The sequence below is a fragment of the Rhinolophus hipposideros genome, assembly GCF_964194185.1.
Source record: "Rhinolophus hipposideros genome assembly, chromosome: 23".
NCBI lineage: Eukaryota > Metazoa > Chordata > Mammalia > Chiroptera > Rhinolophidae > Rhinolophus > Rhinolophus hipposideros.
Genome location: NC_138069.1, coordinates 43,954,724 through 43,978,962, shown reverse-complemented (window position 1 = coordinate 43,978,962; position 24,239 = coordinate 43,954,724). Strand labels below are relative to the sequence as shown.

The window sequence follows — 24,239 nt, the reverse complement described above, 5'->3', positions numbered from 1 at the left end:
AAGAGCAAATTAAATTCAAAGGGAGCAGAAGAAAAAAATAGAGCAGAAATCAGGTTAAATAGAAAATGAAATCAATAGAGAAAATCATCTAAACCAAAAGCTGATTCTATGATCAGTAAAATTGATATGCTTGTAGCCAGGCTTTTCTCCCTAAGAAAAGAGGACACACATCACTAAAATCAGAAATGAAAGGGGACATCATTACAATTCCCATGGACATCGAAAGGATAGTAAGTACTGTGAACAACTGTATGCCCACAGATTTGATAATAGATGAAATGGAACAGGTCCCTGAAAGACGCAGTCTGCCAAAACTCGCACAAGAAGAAACATAATTTGAATAGACCTGTTTCTATTAAAGAAATTGAATCAATAATTAATAACCTCCCAAAACAGAAAGCATTAGGCCAGGTGGGTTCACTGGTGGATTCTACCAAACATTTAAGGAAGAAATGATAGCAGTTCTCTCCAGTCTTTTCCAGAAGACAGAAGCAGAGGATTTCCTGACTCATTCTGTGAGGCCAGCATTCCCCAACACCAAATCCAGACAAAGACATTCTCTCTCATGAACCTAGGTATAAAAATCCTCACCAAAATATTACCAACTTGAATCCAACAATGTATACAAAGAATTATACACCATGACCAGCTGGGGTTTGTCTCAGGTACGCAAGCTCCTTCAACATTTGAAAACCAGAAATGAGAAGGGCTTGGAGAATCAGGAGAGGTTTTTACAGGCAAGACCCAAAAGTCCCATGTCATCATGCACATTCTGTGGTCCGGACGTCATGGGACATGCCCGGTGACGGAAGGTTCTGGGAGATAGAGGGCCGAGTGAACGGACCGAGCCGCCCCTGTCCGCTGCACCACACAGCTGCTCAGGGGCTGCAGCCTTGTTCCGAAGGCTCTGTCTGGGTCATGAACGGCTGCTCACTGCCTGTGAGAAACAAATGTGGGGATTGGAAGCTGAGGAGGACCCACTACCCGCCCCCTGGGTGCACATCCTGGGGTCCTGAATCAGCACAGGCAGGTCTGTAGCTCCGGTGTCTCAGGAACCGGCTTTTCATTTTGATTTTGCTTCTCTTACCACCCAGTCTGCTGCGGTTCTCTGAGGTTAGGGCAGGTTTAATTCTGAATCATTCCTCCCCAAGAGCACAGCCCTTCAGGGTTTCAGTTTCAATTGGGGTGAGTCCTCTCTTTGCTCCCCACTTGGGGCAGGATTGGCCTTGTCTTCTCTCCCCTTATCCCACCCACAAGGACACTGAACAGGTAGATATTGGCAGGTAAGGGCAAATGCTCTCTGGACAGAGGGCCACCAGCCAATCAGAATGGACTTTGGCTGGTACGCCCAATCAAGGTGCTGCCGCCGAACATCACTGTTGCTAAGCAGATTTTTCTTTCCAGCGAAAGCAGGCTAGATTAAGTGGGCCAACTCACATAGCAAACAATAAAAAATGCTGGGTAACATACTCAAAACCATCAGTTCAGGAACGCTGAAGTGCTGACAAGATAGTGGGGAAAGTTGCAGCACTCAGATACAAGCCCCCCCCCCCCCAGGCAGTAACACAGCCACAGTCCTCAATGAATAGGGACTGAAAGGTCACCAATATTGACCCAACATGTAGTTACCCAGGAAGTGAATGTGTCCAGACGTGTCCTTGAGGAGAAAAACAACGGCAAGCTGGTGTAGCCGGGTGCCGTGGCCACACCCACCTGCTCCTGTGTCCCAGGCTGTGGGCAGGTCAGTGACGTCCCCCACCTGTAAGCTGGGACCAGTAAAGCCATCTTCTCAGTGCTGGGGGCTCCTAGAGGCAGAGAAGGGCCTTCTACATGCATCTCCAGCCCTAGATGCCGGTACAGGCTGGCACATAGTAGGTCTGCATAGCCCACACTCGGCCTCTGGGGAGCTTGTAGGGCATTCAGCATGTGCGGACTGTGTGAGGTTGGGTGGCTGCTGACCAGGGCCCTTGAAAGAGGCTGTGTCAGTCAGCCTCAGCTGTGGAACAAGTAACCTTTGCGGTTGCAGTGACTTGAAACAACATTTCACTGTTTCTAAAGTCGGGCCAGCCAGTAGCTCTGGGCTTGCTCTGCATCTGTGGTCAGCGAGAGCTAGCTGGTCGATGGTGGTCTCAGCTAGGATGGCCCAGGCTTCATGTTTGCTCCTGTGTAGCAGACCAGCCCGGGCTGATTCTCGTGCCTGTTTTCTCAGGAGTCCAAGACAGCAGGCAGAAGCATGCCTGGCCCTTGAGGCCTAAGCTCAGAACTGGCCTTCAGAGGGGTGGTGGTCTCAGGACAGGACTGAGCCCTGTGTGAGCCAAGCCCAAATCTCAGGCAGCTTTGCAGCCAGCACAGAAGGTTTGCTGAGTGACTGAATGACAAGTGAGCTCCTGTAGCTGGTGGCCCTGAGGAATAGTCCCAGAGCCGCCTTCTCAGGGAGCAGGCATAGATTGGGGTGGGGGCATTGTTGGCACTCATGGAAGCCCCACCCCTGCCTGCCCAAAAACCTCGAATCTCATCTCCTCCATTGGGACCATCTTCGCTGAACTGTCTGTTCTTGTCTGAGCCAAGATGTGTCGCCATGGAAACCACTTGGCAAACATGCTGGCAGGCAGAGGCAAAAAACAGCAGCTCCGTGGTGCCTATTGGAAGATGTGATGGGGCCAGCCTAGCAGGCTCTCTCCAAAGACCCCAGCCCCCTGTGGGATTTCTTCTGCAGGCACCTCCAGGGACCCAGACTCGAGGAGTAGCAGAAAGACCAGGCCACTACACCTCAGGAGCAGGTGTCCTTGGCACCCTGGCCCATTCTTAAACACCTGCAGTGTCTGAGGCTGGGGCTGCAGGCTGAGGTGCAGGGAGGGCAGGAGGCTTCTCCAGGCCACCTGGATCTGCCTAGTCAGCCGTGGGGGTGGCACCCTTGTCCATCTGGCTGAAAGGATAGGGAACCTACATCACGGCCCATTTCTAGAACTGGCTGTAATGAGATGCCTTTACAAGAGACGCCTGGGGTCTGAGCCGAATATGTCCTATGTGCAGGGGATGGTGGGCTGACCGGGGCCGGCTGCCTGAAGCCTCAGCTGGCTCTGTTTGGGGGCCTGGCACTGGGCTCCCCCGTCTTAGGGCGAGGACCTTCTGGATGAGCAGGGGGTACGTCTGGACTTCCAATTTCACGTGCTCTCTGAGGGCAGCCGCAGGTTTGACAACCTAATTCCTTTCCATTGTTTCTGTGCCTTGGCCAGAACGGCAGGGACGGGCAGGTAGCCAGGCGGGTACCCCACACCTTCCATGTATTATTAGTTCTAGGCCTGAACACGTTGCTTTTCTTAGGTTCCAGTTCTCTGTCCCCAGGTAACAAACCAGAAAATCCTTGCAGCGACTCACGTCAAAAGTAGGATTGTGAGCCAGAATCCGCTTGTAGGAATTTATCCCAATAGTGCGACGATTGGGTACCTGGGCAACAAAGGCTTATGGGAACAAGACTATCACAGTGAGATACTGAGCAAAACAGTCAGAAACTGGGAAAAATCTACATGTCCCAAACCAGGTGATTCATCCATGAAGCAAAACACGGCGCAGACCAGTGCGTGTGCCGACTGCTGACTCTGGACAGGAAGGGTGTCTCGAGAGAAGTGCCAGCAGGACAGAGGCTGTAGTGCAAGTCCCTTAAAAACATACTTAAATAGGGAAGAAAAAGGTTATCTGAAGGTCGTCTGACAAAACGCTGAGAGATTCCCCCTTTATGGTCACATTATGGGGTCTTCTTTTTGTTTTTATTTGTCAGAATTTTCCAAATCTTTACAGTGGACATCTGCTGGTATAAGCATCATTCCCTGTCCCTTGCAGTTCTGGGGACGATGGTGACAAATCTCTCAGCCATCCATGGGGGCATTTCTCCAGAATGAGGCCAGGAGGACAGGGTGGACGGCTGCCTGGTAGCTGCACTCAGCAGGAGCAACACTTGCTCAAAGGAAGTACTTATCATAAAAGTTTGCAAAGGAAAAGGGCAGCTTGGGGAGTCTCCATGTGGGAGTGGTAATACCACCTTCATGGCTGGGCTCCTCCCTGAACTTGGAGTCCCCTGCTCCGTGGGGTAGTGGCACAGGGTCCTGGCACACTCATAGCTGTGGGCAGTGTGGGGGTGCCACCCTCCTGGCCTCTGGCAGGAGGCCACTGACCAGCCATGGTGACCTGGACACAGGAGAAAAGGTGGCCCTCATGCAAGGTGTGTGTGGAGACTGAGCCCCTCCTTCCCTCAAGCGAACTCCCCCAGCCCACTGGCCCTAGACAGGACCCCTGGGGAGTAAAATGAGAGACCTGGAAGCTGGCAACCGCCCAGCCCCAGCACGGTGGATTGCCGGGGAGGGGCTCCTGAGCTTCCCAAAGTGCAGGGGCGTGGGGGCTTCTGCTGGGAGGTGGACCCCAACACAGCTAGAGGTGCCAGGAGGTGGAGATTCTTCCTGGCCACCCAGGTGACTTTGGGCACGGCCCGGGTGCCTGTCCCCATCTCACCTGTTCACTGTGCCTCCTGAGTCGTAACCCAGAGCTAGTGTGGCTGCGTCAGCTAACACCTCTGTCTGGGTCCCACAGACAGGAAACCAGGGCGAAATCGCCCTGCCTGCCGCCCAGTCTACTTCCAGTTACAGTGACTTAAGTTTCCGTCATCCTTGTGCTTCCCAGGGGGCGATGGGCACTGCACCAGCCTCAGGTCCTGGGAAGTGGGCTGTCAGGAAGGCGGCCTGGTGTCCCTGGGCCTGGGGGAGGGTCCCGGGAACACAGCACTTTCTCGTCTCTGGCTGAGGTACAGCCCAGAGGAGCAGGGCCCAGTGTACGGAGCCTATGGGCCTGTAGCCCCTGGGCTGGGGGGGGCCAGGAGTCCCAGACCCCAGAAGGGAGCCTGTCGCCTCACCCCTGGGAACGCAGTGCCAGGGCTGTCCCTCAGGGTCCCTCCCAACTGTGGTGGCAGGGAGACAGTCAGAGGACTCCCACTGGATTCCAGCACCAGGCTGGGAAGGGGCTGAGAGCAAAGGGCAGCGCTGCTTGCCAGCGGCCCGGCCACCCGGGAAAGCTGCGCCCCCTCATCAGGATTCTCCATGGGTGCGGGTTTGCTGGGCAGTGGAATGGGCCGTCTCCGCCCAGGGGCGAGGGCAGCCGCTCCCCCAATCCTGGGACATTCCCCCTCTGCACCCCTGAGCTACCGCCCGCGCTCGCTCCTCCTGTCACACCCCGAGTCCTGAGGGCAGTCTGGGCCTCCCCCGGACTGTGCCCCGCTCCTCCGCTGCACGGCCTCGTCCAAGGAAGCCCCCAGGACGCCCTCCTGTCTGGGCCCGCATACAGACATGCACGCTGCCCCCTGCACGGAGCTGTCCCCGGACACCGGGCTGAGTGGACGGACACGCAGCGAGCTCGCGGCCCACCTGGTGGGGCTCCCGGCGGGCGGTCAGGACGGAAAGGCCGCTGCGTCACGTCACGGGCGTGTTACACGGCGGAGCGGGAGCTCCCGGGCCGTGCTGACCGGCCGGCTGCGCGCCCCACGTCGGCGCTGCGCCCCCGTTACGGGGAGACCCCGGCGCCAGTGCCTGCTCCGGAGCTCACCGGGCCTCGCCTGGCCCTTCCGCCTGGGCTCTGCCACCCGCTGGGCTTGGGCTCCAAGACCCGGGCTCCACCCCGCCCCCCAGGTATTTGTGGGGCACCAGGTGCGCCCCACCCTGTGCAGGAAGTCAGCACAGGCCAGGTCTGCGCGCGCCCGCGGCGACTCCGGCAGGGACGTGGCCCCCTCGCCTGCCCGGCGGCCTCACACGTGCCTCGCGGTCGCGCCTCGGTCCCTGCCGCTCCGTGCTGACGTCACGCCGGGACCTCCTCGATTTTCGGGGCCCACGCCAAGTGTCCACGCTGTGCTCGGCCCTCGCTGCCTCTGCGGGCGCGTGGGGCTGCGGCGAGGTAGGGGCACGCGGGGAGCGGGGCGTGGGAGCACCGAGGGGGCGCAGTGGGGACCCGCGGAGCCGGGACGCAGGGGCGCCGGGAGGATCCGGGCTGCGAGGGGGGTGGGGGTGGGGGTGGGGGTGGGTGGGGGTGGGGCGCGCCGCGGGAGCAGCGGGGCCCGGGGACGCGGGGACCGGCCGGGACCGACCGGGGCCGCCGCTGTGCTGGTGGGCGGCGCCGGCACCCCCAGCCGGACGCGCAGGGTCCGGGCGGGAGCCTCGGTCACAGCGCAGGTCGCGCCGCGCGGCCCCGAGGACGCCCGGCGGCGGGAACGAGCCGCTGCACGAGGCCGGAGGGAAACGCGGGCGCGCCGGGGCAGCAGGAAGGCTTGGGGCAGCGCTGCGCTCAGCTCCAGGGATGGGGCTTCCAGGCCGACCCGACCTCTGGGGGGGGGTAGGGGAGCCCAGAACAGGCGGGGGGAGGGGGGGGCTCAGCGACCGCGGGGGCCACCCGCTTTCCGGGAAAGGGCGCCGGGGTGCTGTTTGCTGTTCGGGCGCTGGGAGCCGACAGGCAGTGGGAGAGCCCAGGCAGGCGGCAAGAAGGCATTTCCTGGCCTGGGCCAGCTGGGGGGCGGACGGGGGTCCCCTGGAGCCTGGAGGCTCCTGGAGGGCTGCTCTCCAGCCTCTGGTGTGTCCGGAGCGCGCTGGAAGAAGGGCGCATGGGGGTCTTTCCCTGCCTCTCACAGGGAAGAAACAGTGTCAGGAGTGGAGTTGGTGCCCACCAGTGACAGCAGCCTCAACAGGAAGCCAGGAGGCCGAGGGGACCTGTGCGCTGTGGTCTGAACCCTCCTTGCCCCTCCTAGCAAATGGAAGGCTTCTGAGAAGTGTTTTAACCTCAAACCCTGTACAGCGCAGGTCTGCACTGCGAGGGGTTCTTTCTGCGAGGGGCAAATCAGTAGGTCTGGAAGGTTCCGGCAGACAGCTAATGAATAGCTCCATGCAGCTGCTGGCATGTTTTGTAAAGCGTACTCAGTGACAAGAATCAGAGCGTCCTTTCTTGCCCAAAGGCTGGGGCATCTGTCCGGGCAGATGGGGGAACTAGGGTCCAGGCTCCAGGCCGGAGACAACCCACCCTTGCTTGCCTGACTCCTCAACCTGGCCTTCCTGCTGGCAGACCCTTCCTGGGGGAGGAAGTGGCCAGGACATGCCCTTTCCCGGCTTTTGGGCAAAACAGGCTGAGAGAGGAGGCTGCAGACTCCCCAGAGGAAGGGCTGGCTGGCTGAAAAGTTTGGCAGTGGCCCCAGTATCGTAGGGCAGGGCAGAGACGTCACTGCTGTCCCACCTCGACAGTTAGACCTTCTCTGCTTCTGAAACCCCGTTAGCATATTAAGAGTTTGGGCTCCCGTGTGAGTCATGGCTTTGCAATGGGGGCCAGTTACTGCCCAGCCATGTGACCTGAAATAGCGCCTGAAACGTCACAGGGTTGTGGGGCTGGAATGAGCCAGTGCAGTGGAGCTCAGGTGCATGGCAGGTGTTGCGTGCTCGTTAGTGCTGTCCTGCAGTGATAGGCAGAGGAGAGCGACGGGCAGTGGCAGAGCCCAAAGGACAGCCGGCAGCCTGATGTTGGAGGGTTCCCTTCCAAGCACCCACCATTGCCAAGATTAGCAGGTTGGCGAATAGTGGAGAGGGCTGGCCCTGACTGTGGCTCCCTCCCGTGGCACCCGGCCAGCTTCTGCGTGTCGAGTCATCTTGTGCAGAAATGAATGACCTAGCAGAATAGAAAGGTCAGGCGGGAGTGACCCAGAAAGATGAATGAGGCTACACAGGCTTCTTGAGAGGAAATGCTGTCCGGGCAGACAGACGGCCACGTCTGGACCCCAGAGAGAGTAGGACCCGTGTGGAAGGACAGAGAGGCTCCAACAGCCTTGTGCTGGGTCTGAGCCACCAGCCCACGCCTGTCCAGTGTGGGCCTGGCCACTCTTCCCTGCTCTCGGCACTTCTCAGGCGGCTGTGGCCAGAGGCTGTGAGCTGGGGCAGGGCGTTGTGGGGTTTCTCTGGGTGGGTGTCCTATGTGGATGTTCCAAGCACACACGTGCTCTCCGTGGAGCTCGTAGGTGTGCAAACAGCTGTCCCAGGAGGAGGGTGCCGAAAGGAAACAGTGTTCTCCAGGTGTGTCCCGGGGACCCTGCAGTGGACCCGTGAAGTCAGAACCATTGTCACTGTCCTGAGACGTTATTTGCCCACGAGTGTGATGCTGACGGAGGCAGGACTGTGTTCTTGTGTTTCACATACTTCTCGGTTTTAAGTTCCGAACAGTGAGTATTGGGAGATAGAACCCACATAGACAGGAGCTCTTGGGGGTCCCAGGGTTGTCAGTACAGGGGACCGTACGACCAGAGCACTGCAGCGCTGGCTCCTGGCCGCCTCCTTTGCAGATGCTGCCGTGTCCGGGGTCCTTCCGTCGCAGGGTCTGTAGTCACTGGTTCCCCTGCACGAGCCTTCTCGCGCCCTGGAGAAGCTGCCTGCTGTGGCCCTTCCCGTGCCACGTGATTTGGTTCTCTCTGAACTGCTGAGATGAGCCTGAGGTTTACAGTTTGGGTCCAAGTCAGACCTGGGATGGATGTGGCAGGGTCCTTGAACTTCTGGTAAAAAGGTATTTCTCATTTCCCGAGGCTTGGCCTGGGTTAGAGGTGTTTGCTGGCAGTGGAGCCCGAGTGGGTCTGGGAGGTGGTAAGGGGAGTGGGTGTTGACAGGAGGAGCTCCTGCAAATGAGGACAACTGTCCTGGGAGTCAGGAGAACCATGTCTGAATTCTGGCGAGCTGTGCAACCCTGGGCATGTGGCCTCCCTCTCGGAGCCTGTCCCCTTGGCTATAAGATCAATGAATCCTGGCTACGTTTCAGCTGGTTGTGAGTTCAGAAAAGGTGTTGGACGCAAAGCCATCTTGGGGTTCACGGGACAGTGGCCTGTGACGAGGGTGTCGCCTGGGGCTGGTTCAGGCCACCTGAGGACATCGGCCCGTCTTGTTTTCTTCTGCTTTAGAAAGCTGTGACATCGACCCTTCTGGTGTCCAAACACACAATTTGTAGGCTACTCTGAGTTACAGAAATAGTAGTTCCCAGGCAGCTATGATACTAGGGGAAAATTTAGAGGTGACTGTTGGTGGTGGTTAGGCCTCTCACTCCAGCTCGGTGCCGTGAGGCTGTTGGTGAGTGGAAAGTCTCAGAGGAGCCAGGAGCATTTGCGGGGGTCACGTCACCTGCATCCAGACACAAAAATAGGCTGGTGAGGTGCACGGGTGTCAGGTGCTTATGGCAGCTCTGGGGGCAGGGTGGACGTCGGGCAGGCTCTGGGCACCTCCTCCTTTTTGCTCGGTCCAGTGAGCTCTGGGCTAGGAAAGCAGGGGGTCCTGCCTCCACACCCCATGACGCCCGGCGGGACTAGACACATATCCCAGAGCGATGAATCCCCGCCTGGAACATGGTGGGGATTCAGTGCTCTTGGTGATTATTTTTATTTGCTGTTGACTGACTACGAAGAATTTCAGGGGCTGAAGGGGTTGTAAGTTGGCATGACCTTTCTGGAAAGCAGTTTGATGATACAGATCAAGATTCCTTAAACATCTGCACAGAATAGCTTCTCTTCTGGGAATCTATCAAGGAAATGGAAACACAGGGTTGTGTACCATTTTTTTATAGAGTGTTTAAGGATTTGGGAACATACTCATAATGTACTAAGTCAAAAGGATATGATGGCACAAATTAAATTTGTAAAAAAGAATTATATGCAGAAAGAAAAACCTAGCTCTCTGTGTTGGGACGGATCTCAGTGGGCATTCAATCCTGGCCCTCCCCTTATGGAAGCCAGCTGCTCTTAATTCTGGAAAACTGCGTATGTATACCCATATATATATATACAATATCCTCTGCAAAAAGTTATAGCTAGTTTTCCAAAGGAGAGTTGATGAATTATATACACCAAATCTCCCTCTCTGTATGTATCTATGTATATATATTTACATACACACATGGACACACATACATGCACACGTGCATATATAGTGATTTTCCGGATGCACGTTTTAAATTGCGGTTAGCTGAGGGAGTGTGGCTATTTTCTCCCTTGTACGCACAGAAACAAGGCCCAGTCCTGCTTTCCAGCTCCGGCTGGGAGGCCTCACTCTCTACTCTGCAGAGAGGTTTTGCATGTCTGGCTTGATTTTCTAAATCAAGAACCAGCCACGCACTCTTCTCTCCTTCTGAGCTCCCTTCTCTCTGCACTTTGATTTCTGCATCCTCTTTTCCCTGGTTTCCAGCTTGTTCTTTCCTCACCCCTTCTTCTCTGTCCCTTGAGGATCCCCCACCCCATCTAGGACCCCTGCCGATCATGTGTCTTTGGACCGAGACATAACACAGAGTCCACAGCAGGCTCTGTGACCAGAGCCAGCCATTCACTGGTAGGTTTACAGGGTGTTTCTGTCCCACACACAATACGCCAGTCCCCACGCCCAATTCAGAAGGAGAATTCCAGTTTGTAAGGTGACTTTATCACCGCACTCCCAGCCCATCTGTCCCTCCCCGGCAGCTCCTCTCCTGCCTGGTCTATCCCAACAGTTAAAGGGCTCTTTCTTGCTTTGTGTATCTCTCCATTTATAGCGTTCCATGGTTGGCATGTGTGCCCGCCCCTAGGGAGTGCCCAGGAAACTTCTGGGTCTGGGCACCATGGGGGCTGTCTTCCTCCCACATACGCTTGTCTGGCTGGTCAGCCTAGCCACGTGGACTCGGGGATTATGGCTGCCTGTCTTGGACACATGGGCCCTGCCAGGAAAGCTTGTGGCTGGGATCCGAGGTGCGGGGGGCCGTGGGTGGTGGTGTGCAGTCGGTGATCACAGAGGTCCTGGAGCAGCCAGTGTCCTGCCTGGGGGTGGGGGGGCTGGGTGGTATTCCTGCTGGGGCTCGGACAAAGTTGGGGGGCAGTGGGTGTTGGGCTGCTGTTGTCACCAGGCTTGTGAGCCCCTCTGTGGGGTTCCCGCAGGGCTTGTGGCCGAGCCACGTTCTGGGGAAACATGTGTCCCTGCTGTGGGGAAGGACCCTTTCCATACTGGGTGCTGGTGAAGGACCCAGCCTGCCAGAGGGGGATGAAATAAAACGGCATCCTTTGGCTCTGCTGGGTGGAAGTGCAGTGTCCTGGGGGCCCAGGCTCCCTCTGACAGCCCCACGAGGCCCCTTACCCCTATCTGAGAACAGGCCTGTGCGCTCAGCATGCGTGTCCCTTGCAGGGCACCGACGGGCGAGAGGTGTCCACGCCACCCTTCGCTGTTGCTGAGAAGGCCCAACGCCAGGCAGAGCCGGCTCCCAGTGTTCATCTGCAGGGAGCCCTCGGGAAGCTTCTAGACGAGATCGTGGCTGTCCCTGTCCCCTGGGGGTTCATGGGCTGCAGCAGCTCCACCCCTCCTGAGTGGCCAGGCCCGCCATGCTGCAGTGCCGGCCAGCCCAGGAGTTCAGTCTCGGCCCCCGGGCCCTGAAGGACGCCCTGGTGTCCACAGACCCAGCCCTGCAGCAGCTCTACATGTCTGCCTTCTCCCCGGCTGAAAGGCTCTTCCTGGCCGAGGCCTACAGTCCCCAGAGGACCCTGTTTTGCACCCCGTTCATCCACATGGCCTTTGACTGGCTTCTCAGCCGCCCCGAGGCCCCTGAGGACTTTGAGACCTTCCATGCTGCCCTGCTGACCAGGAGGCGGGGCCCCACTCAGAAGCATATCTACCTACAACCGATCGGTACCAGGCTTGGGGGGCATGTACCCAGTGTCCCAGAGGGCTGGGGGCACACAGCTGGGTAAAGAGCTGGAGGGCGTGTCCTGGAGCCATCAGGACCCCACTGTGGAGACAAGGGCGTGAACTGAGCACGGGGTGTCTACTTGGACCCCAGGCGGGGCCTGAAATATGGTGCTGGTGGGCCAGGGATTGGGGGCCTCCTGTCCAACTGCGATTGTGGTTACTCGTCTTTCACCTGGGCATTGGCCTTTCTTCCACTTTCCTCCTTATTTTTTGACCTTTTAAAAATGTGCTTTAATGTCTCATTTCTGTGCCTGACTCACCAGTCTGTAAAGGCAGGTCCATGTCAGCCTTTTTGGCCTAGAAGCTGGTGCTGGGGTGGGATTCTGGGGTGCTGGGCACCCTGGGGGAGGGCTCTGGGGAGTAGGTGGGGCCAGCGGGGGACCCCTGAGTGCACCCCGGGCGGCAGCTCTGATGGGTAGGCAGGCAGACGGGTCTGCTCTGCCCCCAGATCTGGGTGAGGGGCTGGTGTGCAGCGCCCTGCGGGCCTCCCTGCAGAGCTGCACGGAGGCCTTCTTCCTGGGCCTACAGGTCAGGTGCCTGCCCTCCGTGCCAGCCGCGTCCATCCGCTGCTCGTCGCGGCCCAGTCAGGACTCTGACAGGCTGCAGCTGCACACAGGTGAGTGTGGTGCAGGCTCCTCCCACCCCACTTGTCAGAAGGCCTTTTCCGGAAGGCAAAGGTGGGAGGAAGGAGCCCAGGAGAAGGAAGGATTGTCCACCCCTCTTCTTGGTCGGAAACGTCTATTTCCCAGCCTTTTGAACAGGAGGATTAAGATGAGTGCTGCCTCCCCACCCAGAAGTGTGTGCAGACTCGCCCGTACAGCCCAGTGTCTGCTAGGAAACTCCAGGGCACACAGAGCCCGGAAGCAGGCTTGGGTCAGGCCTTCCAAGGTCTCTCTCCAGCGTCCTGTCTAAAAGAGCCCCCTCCCCTCCAATCCCTGGGGCGCTGGCAGCTGGAGAAAAGGAGCTGGCTTGAGTAGCACAGGTGGGCTGGGCACTCAGGAGCATGAGACCCAGACTCAAGGTGAGGGAGGTCGCAGATTGGCTGGGGCGAGTGGACTGATGGTTTCCTCTGTCGTGGGAGATGCTCAGCCTCCACACACTGCCTGCACCCGTGGCTTCCTGCCAGTCCTTCCTGCTCGCCTCTCTACCTTCTCGCCTCTTTACCTTCTCTTTCCTGCGTTTTGTCCATGAGCAACCCTCCTCCACTTATTCTCTTTAGCTTCACCCAATCTGCTATTATACCACCTGTTGAGTTCCTAATTTCCGTTACCATAGTTTTTCAGTTCTCTACTTTCCACTGGATTCTTTTTCCAATTAACAACGTCCCTTTTTTATGGTTTCCAGTTCCCTGCTAAAATGTCTGAGGTCAGTATTTCCATCCACGAACACAATGCTTTTCGTCCTGTGTTGGGTGATTCCTGTTTGGCACGCTGGTGCCTGCCTGCCGTCTCTGCCTCACTGCGCGTCTCGTTTTTGGTCGTTAGCTGGAGAACTTACTGTTTAACTTTTGAGGAATCGAGGCCTGGGATGATGTGACTTTTCTCCAGACAGGAGTTTATGTTTCAGGGTTAACAGGGGCCTCCTGGCTGGGATGGGTGCCATCTGATGGTGGCATGTTCCTTTCTATGTCCCAGGCTTCAGGTTTGGTCACTCTGAGACCCCTCCTGCTCACTGGCACAGCCTTCCCCTGTCCCCGAGGGTCTGGAGTGTGGCCCAGAGAGCAATGGCGGGTCATGGCTCGTGCCCAGATGCAGGTCCTGGGACTCCCTGCCTGTTGGCCCCCAGCCTCCCCACCCCTCTTGTCCTCCCCGCATGCAGTGCCATCATGCCTGCTGTTGCTTCCACCTGACTCGTGCGTCTGACAGACTCAGGAGACGCCAAGTGTCCGTCCTAGCTGCCCCAGGAGAGTACGAGGTACCAGTGTTGCCTCCATGCTTTTTACCCCCACTGCCGAGTAAGCCAACGGCTGCCCCTGACCCACACTTCAGGGGCTGCACGGAGTCTGGAAGGGTCAACAAGTAGGTACATCCCAGAGGTTATGCTGGGTTAAATTCGGTCAGATCGGCTTGCTTTAGATCACTCTACTGGTTTCCTGGGGCTCGTGACAACATGCCACAGGCTGGGTGGCTTCAAACAACGGAAATGTATTGTCTCAGAGGCTCGAGGCCCGAGTCTGAGACCAAGGTGTGAGCATGGCCGTCCTCTCTCTGAAGGCTCCAGGGGGGGTCCTTTCTGCCTCTCCAGCTTCTGGAGGCCCCGGGAGTCCTAGGGTTCCCAGCTTGTAGGTCAATCACTCCAGTCTCAGCCCCCAGGATCACATCGTTTCTTCCCTGTGTGTCTCCTCTTCTTATAAGGACACAGACTTACTGGATCAGGGCCACGGTAGGGACCCCCCCTTAACTCGATTACATTTGCAAAGATCCTGTCATACAGGGTCACGTTTCAGGTACAGGAAATGAGGACTTCAATATGTATTTTGGGGGACACGATTCAACCTATAACTATCATCATCATCACCTTAAGGGCTAAAATTCCTTGGCCTTTCTTTCACGACCTCAGCCACTCATTTCCAAGGTCACAGCCTAGACCTGTGCTGTCCAGGGCAGTAGCCACTGGCCACGTGTGGCTACTGAACACAAACTGTGGCTGGTGACACGAACTGTGCATTAAGTGCAACGTGCACATGGGGCTAAAGATTCAATATGAAAAGCAGTGCAAACAAGCTTTTAATTTTTAAATATTTGATTACATGTTAAAATAATATTTTGGCTACTTTAGGTTAAATGAAGTATTAGTAAAATCAATTTGATCTATTTTACTTTAAAATCACTAAAATTTAGAATTCAAGTGCACATTCAACTCCTCTGTACTCCTCTGGACGGCATGGCTGAGGGTGTGTGGCCGTGTTGCCCGCCATCAGGGTTTTAGTGTCTCAGTCACCAGGCCTCCCTGACTGCCCAGCTCACCTGTGTGGTTACCTCCCTGGCTAACAGGCTTTGTCCATCAGGCACCCCCCTTCTTCAGCCCCGATCTGCCTCCTGTCCTCTGGGCTCGAGTTGCTTCATCATAATACCTCCTGCCCTCTTCCCCGTCCTGTGCACACCTGGGCAGGCCAACTCCCATCTGCATGGCGGCTGTGAGGGGTCTCTCACATGTGTGACCATGAGCCCAAGGGGGTCCGAGCCCCTGCCGCTCACAGCTCCTCCTGCTCCTTTCCAATGTTGACCTTGCTTCCTTTTGGCAGAGGAAGTACAAAGGGGACTCGCTCCCCGCCCTGCAGCAGGCCGCCCTGCTTCCACACCCCCACCTGGCCCCCACCCATGCCAGCGGACCTCTGCAAGCTGCTGGTATTTCCATCCACACCACGCTGCCCACACGCTCGTTGCTGTATCTAAAGCCCTTGGAACACGTCTCTCGCCTTTTCTCTGGGTTGCATGGCTTTCTCGCCCTCCTTGCTCCATCGCTCTGAGACCCTATTCCGGTGTCGCCCGCACTGGCCAGTCCGCTCTGGGCTCCTCCTCACTGCCCCTTGCTCCATGCTCAGTCCCCCGGCCTCGGCCTGTCTAGCTGCACCCACACTCCTGGGAGCTGTATCAGTGCCTTCTGCTGCTGTCACAAGTCACCGCAAACAGAGGGCTAAAGGACATTCGTTGTCATACGGTTCTGGGCACCACAATCCAGGGGTCGGCAGGCTCTGGGGAGAGTCAAGGGACCCCTGCACCTCGGCTCGTGGCTGAGCCCTGCCCTCTGCCTTCACAGTGGACAGCGTAGCTCCCTCAGAGCTCTGGCCTCCTGCCTCCCTCTTACCAGGACCCGGGTGCTGTCCTTGACTCCGCCTGGATGATCCAGAATAACTTTCCCATTTTAAGGCCTTTACTGTCATCACAAAGTCCGTTCCGGCGTACGAGGGACCACTGTCCAGGACGTGGCTGTCTCTGGGGCTGTCAGTCAGCTGGCCAGGCAGCTCGCCCCCTACCGCGTGGCTGCGGTGGCGCTGTCCCTCTGAACACCAGACTCGATGGCCTGTGGTCTCTCAGGTGTCCTCACTCTGATGGCACTGGGCATCCTGGACACACCTCGTCCACCCGGCTCTCCTAACAACTTGGGACATGGAGACCCCGAGGCCCAGGCCGGTGGTCCCCACTCCACACTGCGCTGCCTGGCTGCTCAGTGACTGCTTCTCACAGTGTCACTAGCTCGTGTCCCACTTTGGGAAGGGCTGGTCTGAGGCAGAGGAAGATGGGTGACAGAGTGTCCGCTGTGGGCCGGGGCTGGGACACAGCGTCGTGGCCTCCTCCTCACATCCCTCTGCCACCCATCCCAGAGGGCATCCTGGACTTCCTGAAGAACAGCAAACCGGGAGACGCGCTGTGCATGCTGAGCCTGACGCTGTCCGACCTGTACCCCTGCGAGGCCTGGAGCTTCACCTTTGGCGCGTTCCTCCCGGGGCACGGTGAGCTGACATCCCACCCTGGGCTCAGGCGAGGGCGTCGAACCCCTCCTGGCTGTCACCCGAGAGCCCCATCCTGGGGAACGCGTGTGCATGGAAACAGCTGCTCTTGAACTTACAGCTCCCGTCCAAGCCCCTCAGGCTGCAACTCTGCCCCTTGGTCGTTGTCACATGGACATGCTGGCAGGGCCGGGCCTTCAGGACCTGGGTGACTTTGCCCGTGGGCTCCTGAGGCCAAGGCTGCCCCTGGAGCCCCTTCTCACTGCCCCCTCCCCAGAGGTGGGCGTCTGCAGCTTTGCCCGGTTCTTGGGGGAGCTCCTGAAGGTGAGGCCCAGCACCTTGGACCTGGCCAGGGCACAGGTGGTGGCAGACGACCCCAAGACCACCACCCTGCGGGACGAAGGCCGGACCCTATGCTTCAGCGCCCTGGCGATGGTCCAGTGCTGCAAGGTGGGCCTGGAGGATGGGTGCAGGGGTGCTGCACAGTGGTGGGAGGAGATGGGGGCAAGGAACGGCCCCAGCGGAGGCCTGGGGTGCTGGAGAGTTCCAGGGATCACATAGGAGGACTCGAGCGGACAGCTGTGGGGCCCTGTGTGCAGCCACTTACACTGTCTGGTCCTCCCAATGATGAGGGAGATCGTTCACTTCAGGGACACCAAGTCCTTTGCCCAAGGTCACACAGCTGTGAAGTGGCAGGGTTGGGATTTGAACCCGTCTGTCGGCCTTCAAGCTCCACACCAGATTGCCTGCGTCCCTGCAGCCCAGAGCTGTCATCGGTGCCCTGTGTGGGCAGTGTGGGGGCGGGAGGGGCTGCCCTGGGTGGTAGGGGTCACGGCTGCAGGGACAGTGGGGGCCTTCTCCCTCAGGTCACATGCCACGAGCTCTGCCACCTACTTGGCCTGGGGAGCTGCCGCTGGCTACGCTGCCTCATGCAGGGGGTGCGCAGCCTGGACGAGGCCCTGCGACGGCCCCTGGACCTGTGTCCCATCTGCCTGTGGAAGCTGCAGCACATCCTGGGCTTCAAGCTGGTGGAGAGGTACAAGGTGAGCTGGGCTCCTGGCCTGCAGAGTGGGCACCCCAGGGCGTCAGCGGGAACGGAGGGGTGTCGTTTGTAGATTTGTGTGCTGGGGTGGGGGTTGGGAGCTGTCACTCTGTCAAACTCTCTGGGAGTTACTGGCCTCACCGGCAGCACGCAGCGTCCTTAGGCCGGGGCAGGTAGCACTGGGTGCAGGAGGGACGAGGGGCAATGGCTTGTTTCCGTCGACAAGAGCTAGGTCCACGGAGCACTGCTCAGTGCAGGAACCTGTCCTGGCGCTCAGCTCACACGGGATGGTGTGGTCCCCCGCACGCAGCCTTTTCTCTGCATGCTCACTGCCGCCCCGAGGAAGGGCAGGCCCCTGGGGAGGAAGCCGAACCAGACTGAGCGGACAGCAGAGCAGGCGCTCCTGCCCCTGCCCCTGCCGCCCCGCGGCCGAGCCAGCGTGGCCACGCCGCCCTCTCCTGGCGGCACAGGGACCCGCGGCCCCAGGCAGTGAGTCAGCCCCTCCGCTGCAGGTTGAAGCCATAGCCTGTGACGGGTTTCATAGGTTACGGACTCAGCAAGTTTACTCTGAGTTCATAGTTCAAAGGCAGTGGGTATTTCTCTTTCTCTTTAAACCCACCTTTGGAGGAACACACTGATTTTAAAATAAAGGCAAAGGCCTATCAAGTAGCTTCGGATTAATTTTAAAACCAAAAATTTTAAGCCAAAAGCTTTAAATGAATGCCACTGTATTTGAGGTTCTGGAAGCCCGTCTGTTCCTCTTGGAGACAGGCAGCTGGGTCTCAAAGTGTGGGTTTCGCTGACGGTCCAGGTTTCGGGACGGTCCAGGTTTCGGGGACGGTCCAGGGTTCGGTGCCGGTCCAGGTTTCGGGGACGGTCCAGGTTTTGGTGATGGTCCAGGTTTCGGTGATGGTCGCAGTGCTGATCTCAGGTGCGGGGCTCTCAGACTCGGCGCCTCTGGGCCCAATGAGGACTTGCATTTCTAACAGGTTCCCAGGCGCTGCTGTGCTCGGGGCCCCCACTTTGATACCCTCTGAACTAAGGGGCCGGGCATTTCCAGGTCACAGGCTGCCTCCTTGCACGGCTCCATGGGGAACAGAATACAAGGAGCGTGGAGGAAGTGGCCTGCCTGTTGGAGTGGGGAACCCAAGGTGGAGGGCTGCAGGGAGGCAGCGGGTCCTCGAGTCTCAGCTGCAGAGGAGCTAACAGGGGTCCTCGTGAGGTTGGAATGGGCACGGTCATTGGTGTCCAGCCAAGGCTGTCTGTTGTCACCAGTGCAGTGTCAGAAGGAAGTGGCTTGTGATCCTCTCGGCTCATGTGAGGTAAACAAGGTCAGCCTCAGGTCTGAGAAAGGGCTGGATTCTCATTTCTGTCCTTCCTCGGGTCTTGTTCATCCACCTGACACGAACATCCAGGCCTTGTATGCCCTGCCCTTACATCCCTGACCTCTGACCCAGGGAAGCCTCTGGACCGCCCTGGAGGATAGCCCCTCCTTTCCACCCAGAGAACTCCCTGAAATGTCAGGCCCACTCCCTTTCCCCCTCGGAAGCCCCATCCATGTGACTGGAGGAGCTCTGAGGAAGAAGGGGTACTCCACCTCCGAATGGGGACGAGGGCGGCTGTCACAGCCATGCCCCTCGGAGGAGGGGGAGGCCCAGCAGGACCCTGGCCTTCCAGGCTGTAGGAGGGGAGCTGCCTGCGTGGTCCCCAGAGCCCTGGTCAGTCCTGGCCATTGGGTCAGCTCCTGAGGACTCTGGTAGTGATAGTGATGACCGAGGACCTGGATAGGAAAGGTGTCTCTGCTGTCTGTTCGCACCTGCTGGTCCTGTGCTGGTGACAGCTGTAAACACAAAGCCTTGATTCGTGGAGGCTGCCAGTTTCCATGGTGTGATTACTGTCACCAAGGCCGGTTTCCGCTGTCACTGACGGCAGCTTTGGGCAGAGCAGTGCATTGGTGTGGTCACCACACAGAGAGGCAGGGACAACCCAGAGCAGTGGTCAGAGGAAAGTGCAATGGAAACGAGGAAGTGATTGGAGTTTGGGGCATTTATTCCCTTTGCTTTTAATATAATTTGAAAGTTGAATTATAAACTCTGTGTAATTTAACTTTGATTGATGGCGGTTGAGCAGCAGGCTTGCGAGGCCCGAGTCTGCGAGTGGGCTCCTGCGATCTGCTGCGTCTGGCTCGTCTCAGAAAGTGCTTGTCAGGACTCTGCGTCACGAGCCCACCATGTGCCTGGGTAGCTGGGGACAGTGGCGTCCCCTTAGCTAAGTGAGCAGAGAAAACTGCCGGTGTCTCTCCCTCACAGAGACTGCACGCCTGGACACAAGCGGTGGCGGGGATGCTGCCTGGCCAGCAGGCGGGGGAGCCGTCTGTGTTGGAGGAAAGCTCCCCGTGCAGCGCAGACTCGGGCCTGTGCTGTGACAGCGACTCGGAGCCTGGCATCAGCCTGTCCGAGCCCCTCCCTCCCAACGCAGGGACCCACACCTTCTCGGCACAGCTGGAGCCCCAGGACAGGCTGGACTCCCTGGCGGCCTCGGAGGCCATTGCAGAGCACAGCCGGTGGCTGGTGACATGCATCCGGGCCCTGGAGAAGGAGGTGACAGAGGAGGAGCTGGCACGGGTGGACAGAGCTGTGGACGCGCTGGCTCGTTGGGAGATGTTCATGGGGAGGCTCCCGGCTGTGCGGCGGGACCTGGCCTGTGGCAGACACGGTGCAGGGCTGCGGAAGGTCCTGGGGGATAAGCTGTCCTCCCTGAGGAAGAGGCTGAGCACGCGCCAATTGTCCAGAGTGGACGCTTCTCCCTGTCGTTGGAAGGCCGAGGACAATTAGCCCAGTGCTGTGTCCTGTGCAATGTCTGCCTTTCCCTAGGACGCCAATGCCTGTCACCGTCCAGTGACCTAGGGCGCTGTGGGTCCCCCGGTCACGGGGCTGTGTCTCTAGGGAAGCTGAGGAAAATCTGGCTTCAGACGGCTCTCCCTGTGTCCTACTGACCACTTGCTCCCACATCCCACCCCAGCCTGGACGTCACCATGGGCGGAAGGAGGCAGGGGCCGCTCTATTGCCAACTTGGCTCCCAAGGCCCATAGCCGGGATCTCCCCTCGAGGGAAGCGGGGGCGTTGTTTCCACCTCCAATGTCCCCCCACAAAGGGGTGCCTTCTGCCTGCTGACAGCAGTCTGGTCCTTAGGGCCTTCATGCGGCGTCTCCGAGAAAGTTCTGGATAGCCACCATCCACTGGAGGGTGTGCGACGGAACTCTGCTACTTCTTTTGAGTGTTGCAGGTGGGAAGGTGGGCAGGGCAGGGCCCCGCCTGCAGTAACTTGCTGGTGAAACAGGCAGTTGCTTCTTGGGACAGTGTCTGACAAAGGTGACCCGGGATCTGGCCAGTTAAGTGTTCCTCATGCCTCTGTCTGTCCTGATTTCTTTTTGTTTCGTTCTAGACGTTGTTTTCTCGGCAACTGACAGAACTATGTTAGCCTCCCTTTAATCTTTGTCAAATTTTGCTGCCGTCATTTGAAGCTTTTATGTACATATACATTTGATTGTTTTCCTGGTGACTGGACCGTTTTCACTATCAGTGCCCCCATCTGCCTGCATTGCAAGAGTCCCAGGCTGAGAACCTTCTGGTCCCGACAGAATTCCTATGGCGTGATGAGTGGGTCACAGCTACTTTTCCCATCTGGAAAGGGGTAGCTCACACATTTGTGGGTAGCTTATACAGTTTTGGAGCCTTCTATGAAAAATAGTACAAAATATAAATGTAGAAGTAGGAGGTGCCCACCGACGCAAGGCAGCCTGAAGCCTCCTTATGACAGCAGGCAGGAGCCCAGGACCCGTCCTGGAAAGACGCACAGGGTAAGTACATACTGGCCTCAGTGAAGCAAAGATGCAGTTCTTTGGTCCCCACTTCTCTTCTGCATGGCTTCACAGAGGCAGCACAGTGACCCAGAGGTCACTGATGAGAAGAAGGGAGATGACGAGCTGGCTCAGCAGAAATGAGCCGGGCCGACCTGCTGAGAATGTGACATGGGAACAGGCGGTCAGGGCCTGGCGGTTGGGGGGGTGTCTATGGCCGTGACAAACCACCCCAACAGTCTATTTAGCTGGGGGCTCTGCGATGCAGGCAGAGCCTGGCCAGAGGTTGTGCCTCCAGGCTGGGCGCTCGGCCAGGGCTGAGGCCTCAGGCCTGTCCACATGGCCCAGCTTCCTGACGGTTGGCGGATGGCTTGAAAGGCGGGAATCCGAGAGACAGGCCGAAGAGGTGCAGCCTTTCATGACTGGGCCTCAAAAGTCCCGGAGCCTCATTTCCACAGCCCTCTACTAAGGTGGTCGAGAAGCCCACCCAGGTTCGCGGGAGGCTGGCAAGGGTGTTGAAGGACAGGCAGGATGGGAAAACACTTAGGAAAAACCTGCCCATGTCATTGCGACTGCTTGGACTGGCCATGACACCTGCCACAAACTGTGTTTCCCCAAAAATAAGACCTAGCCAGACCATCAGCTCTAATGCGTCTGTTGGAGCAAAAATTAATATAAGACCCGGTCTTATTTTACTGTAATACAAGACCGGATATTATATAATATAATGTGATATGATATAATATAATACCAGGTCTTATATTCATTTTTGCTCCCAAAGACGCTTTAGAGCTGATGGTCCTTAGAACTAGGTCTTAGTTTTGGGGAAAAAGGGTAATCTCACCTGTTCTCCAGTTTCCTGCTGTTTCCAAAAAGGTTAATTACTGGAATTATGTAAGATTAACAGAGGTGACGGAGACACACAGCCTGGCTCAGGCAGAGAGGGAGGGAGCTCAGGGGACACGTACCGTCTATCTGTGCCCATGGCCTTTGGCTCTCAACTGTCACGAGTGTCGCAAAAAAGCACTCTGAAGTGGGAAGGGACAAACCACTGACAAGAACCTCCCTCCATGGCCCTCACCAGCTGCAGATGGAGTATGATTCTCTGAGATAACTGCTGGGAGGGACATACTGAAAAGAAAACTTTTAGGAACAGAGGTTCTTTTTGTAAATGCACTAAGTCAACTGTTTTCTCGACTCCTTATCTGTCCAGAGATCCCGAGATTCAGAGGACAAACCTCCAAGCTTGCTGATGTTCCCTGCCAAGAACTCACCCAGCTCAGGGCACCCAGGCGGAGTGGCTTGAACGCAGCTAAAAATACTCCGGGGTCACCACCTCATCCACTGCTGTTCGTCTGTGAGGCGGGTGAAGGCTACAGGGGCCTCCCAGAGCTTAGACACTCACATGCCAACTGCATTTTGATGAGGGGGATGAGAAACGAGGTCCCAATCTAAGGTGGCAAGTCCTCTCCGACAGCCCCACGTTCTTTCTTCCTGGCCTATCATTTCTCCCTTTTCCTCCCCAAGGCTCAAACTCATCATTAGATGAGAGGAGAATCATCCAGAACCTTCTTCCCCTCCCCCACCTCATGTAAATCCTGATGAAAGTGAGTTTAGCCCAAGACCCTGCTGCCGCCCCGACGTATTCAGTGTGGGGCTGGGAGGAGGGATGTGGTCCTCCTAATACTGTCCCATGGGACAGCTGATTCAGACCTTTCTGGGAGGAAAGGAATCTCCAAAAGCGCTTCAAGGAAAAAAATAAACACACACTGCCTTAGCCAAGCAGCTAATGTTACAGCTAGGAGTCCAAATTTAGATCCCACCAAGTTCAAAGGAGAGGCTATAGCACTCCGGGGACTCACACACACATGGAAGGTCCCGCACGGGGCCACAAGGAGCCGCTGTCCAGCCCCGGCAAGCAGGGCGGCTGCTGGGCCCACATCCCTGCAGGACAGGACAGCTCTTTCTGCAGACAAATGCCACCTCTGAGCGGTCCTGAGGCCTGGGAACGTCCCCCTTCCCGGGCAGATGTCCCCTCCTGAGCTGCGGCCGAGGAAGCCCACACTGAACCCAGGCTGCCAAGCTGTGGGGCTGAAGTGCAGATCCCGGGGTTCCGTGTCTCAGGGAAGCACGCTGGGAAGTCGGAGCAGGAAGGAGGCACTCGGGGGCTGGAGCCCTGCTCTGCCTGGGGTCTGGGGGACACCTTCACTCAAGACTCCTTGGAGGGCCCAGGTCTGGGTGGGCGGCACGATGCCTTTGACGCCAATGTAAACAGAGGCCGGGGCTGCTGGGGCTGGTTTGTGTAGAGGGTGCGTCCACAGGAGGAATATTTGCATCCTGTGAGGATGGAGGACCAGGGCTTCCCGAGGGAGGCAGCTCAAGAACAGGAGCTGTGGCCGCCTCAGCCTGCCTGTCAGTGGGGCCTGTGCTCTTGGCGCCTGCCCCCCACCCCAGCCTGCTCCCCTGCTCGGGTCTCCAATCGACCCGGCTTGGTCCTGCTCCCTGTGTGTGTGGGGGGGTTACTGAACACAAAGGAAGCCGGCTTCAAGGAAACTGTCAATCTGTGGCCCTCAGAATGACAGGCCGGGAACCCTCACACTGCAGAGCAACCCAGGAAATGCCCCTGCTTTGCCATAAAGAACCATGACTTTGAGAGTTGCTGGAGGAATGGCCGACAGACCCCTACCCCTTCCAGAACCGTCTGGCAGCACCTTCATTAAGGAGGACCCAGAATAACAGGTTTACTTTTAAACTCAGCTTCTTGGGTGAAGGGGCAAATGAAAACAAGCTTATGTCAGGCGTTATTTTAAAAAGCAATTTCCAAGAAATGTCCTGGGGCCACTATGTATTTAGTCCAATCCACCCACCTCCATGATGACTAGGGGTGACCCAACACTCGCTCATCAAAGAGGCAACTGAGGGGCGGCATGATGGCTCAGCTGGTCAGAGCGCAAGCCCTGAACAACAGGGCTGCCGGTTCGATTCCCACATGGGCCAGTGAGCTGCGCCCTCCACTAGACTGAAGACAATGAGCTGCCGCTGAGCGCCCGGAGGGGCGTCCGGATGGCTCAGCTGGTTCGAGTGTGAGCTCTTAACAAGGTTGCCGGCTCAATTCCCACATGGGAGGGTGGGCTGCGC

At 57.6% G+C, this 24,239-nt stretch overlaps 1 protein-coding gene across 3 annotated transcripts; it reads left to right on the top strand.

The window, feature by feature from the left end:
• Positions 1-126: 126 nt before the first annotated feature.
• On the top strand, positions 127-20,803 carry AMZ1 (archaelysin family metallopeptidase 1). 3 transcript variants are annotated; one of them, XM_081034866.1, is made up of 6 exons: positions 10,885-11,690; positions 12,199-12,366; positions 16,075-16,203; positions 16,478-16,650; positions 17,067-17,243; positions 19,552-20,803. In XM_081034866.1, exons 1-6 carry the CDS (start codon positions 11,387-11,389, stop codon positions 20,074-20,076), a joined length of 1,476 nt encoding a protein of 491 aa, XP_080890992.1. In that variant the 5' UTR covers positions 10,885-11,386; the 3' UTR covers positions 20,077-20,803. The 3 variants fall into 3 exon arrangements, with proteins under 3 accessions (XP_080890991.1, XP_080890992.1, XP_080890993.1); XM_081034865.1 differs by lacking the exons at positions 10,885-11,690; positions 12,199-12,366 and adding an exon at positions 127-5,934; XM_081034867.1 differs by lacking the exon at positions 16,478-16,650 and having other exon boundaries at positions 19,552-19,820.
• Positions 20,804-24,239: the final 3,436 nt, after the last annotated feature.

Bases quoted from the DNA above. Each gene is read 5' to 3' on its own strand.
- AMZ1 (XM_081034865.1), top strand. From the start codon at position 5,334: ATGCACGCTGCCCCCTGCACGGAGCTGTCCCCGGACACCGGGCTGAGT. The intron at 16,204-16,477 runs GTGAGCTGACAT...CCCCCTCCCCAG, and splicing joins CGCGTTCCTCCCGGGGCACG to AGGTGGGCGTCTGCAGCTTT. The intron at 17,244-19,551 runs GTGAGCTGGGCT...TCTCCCTCACAG, and splicing joins AGCTGGTGGAGAGGTACAAG to AGACTGCACGCCTGGACACA.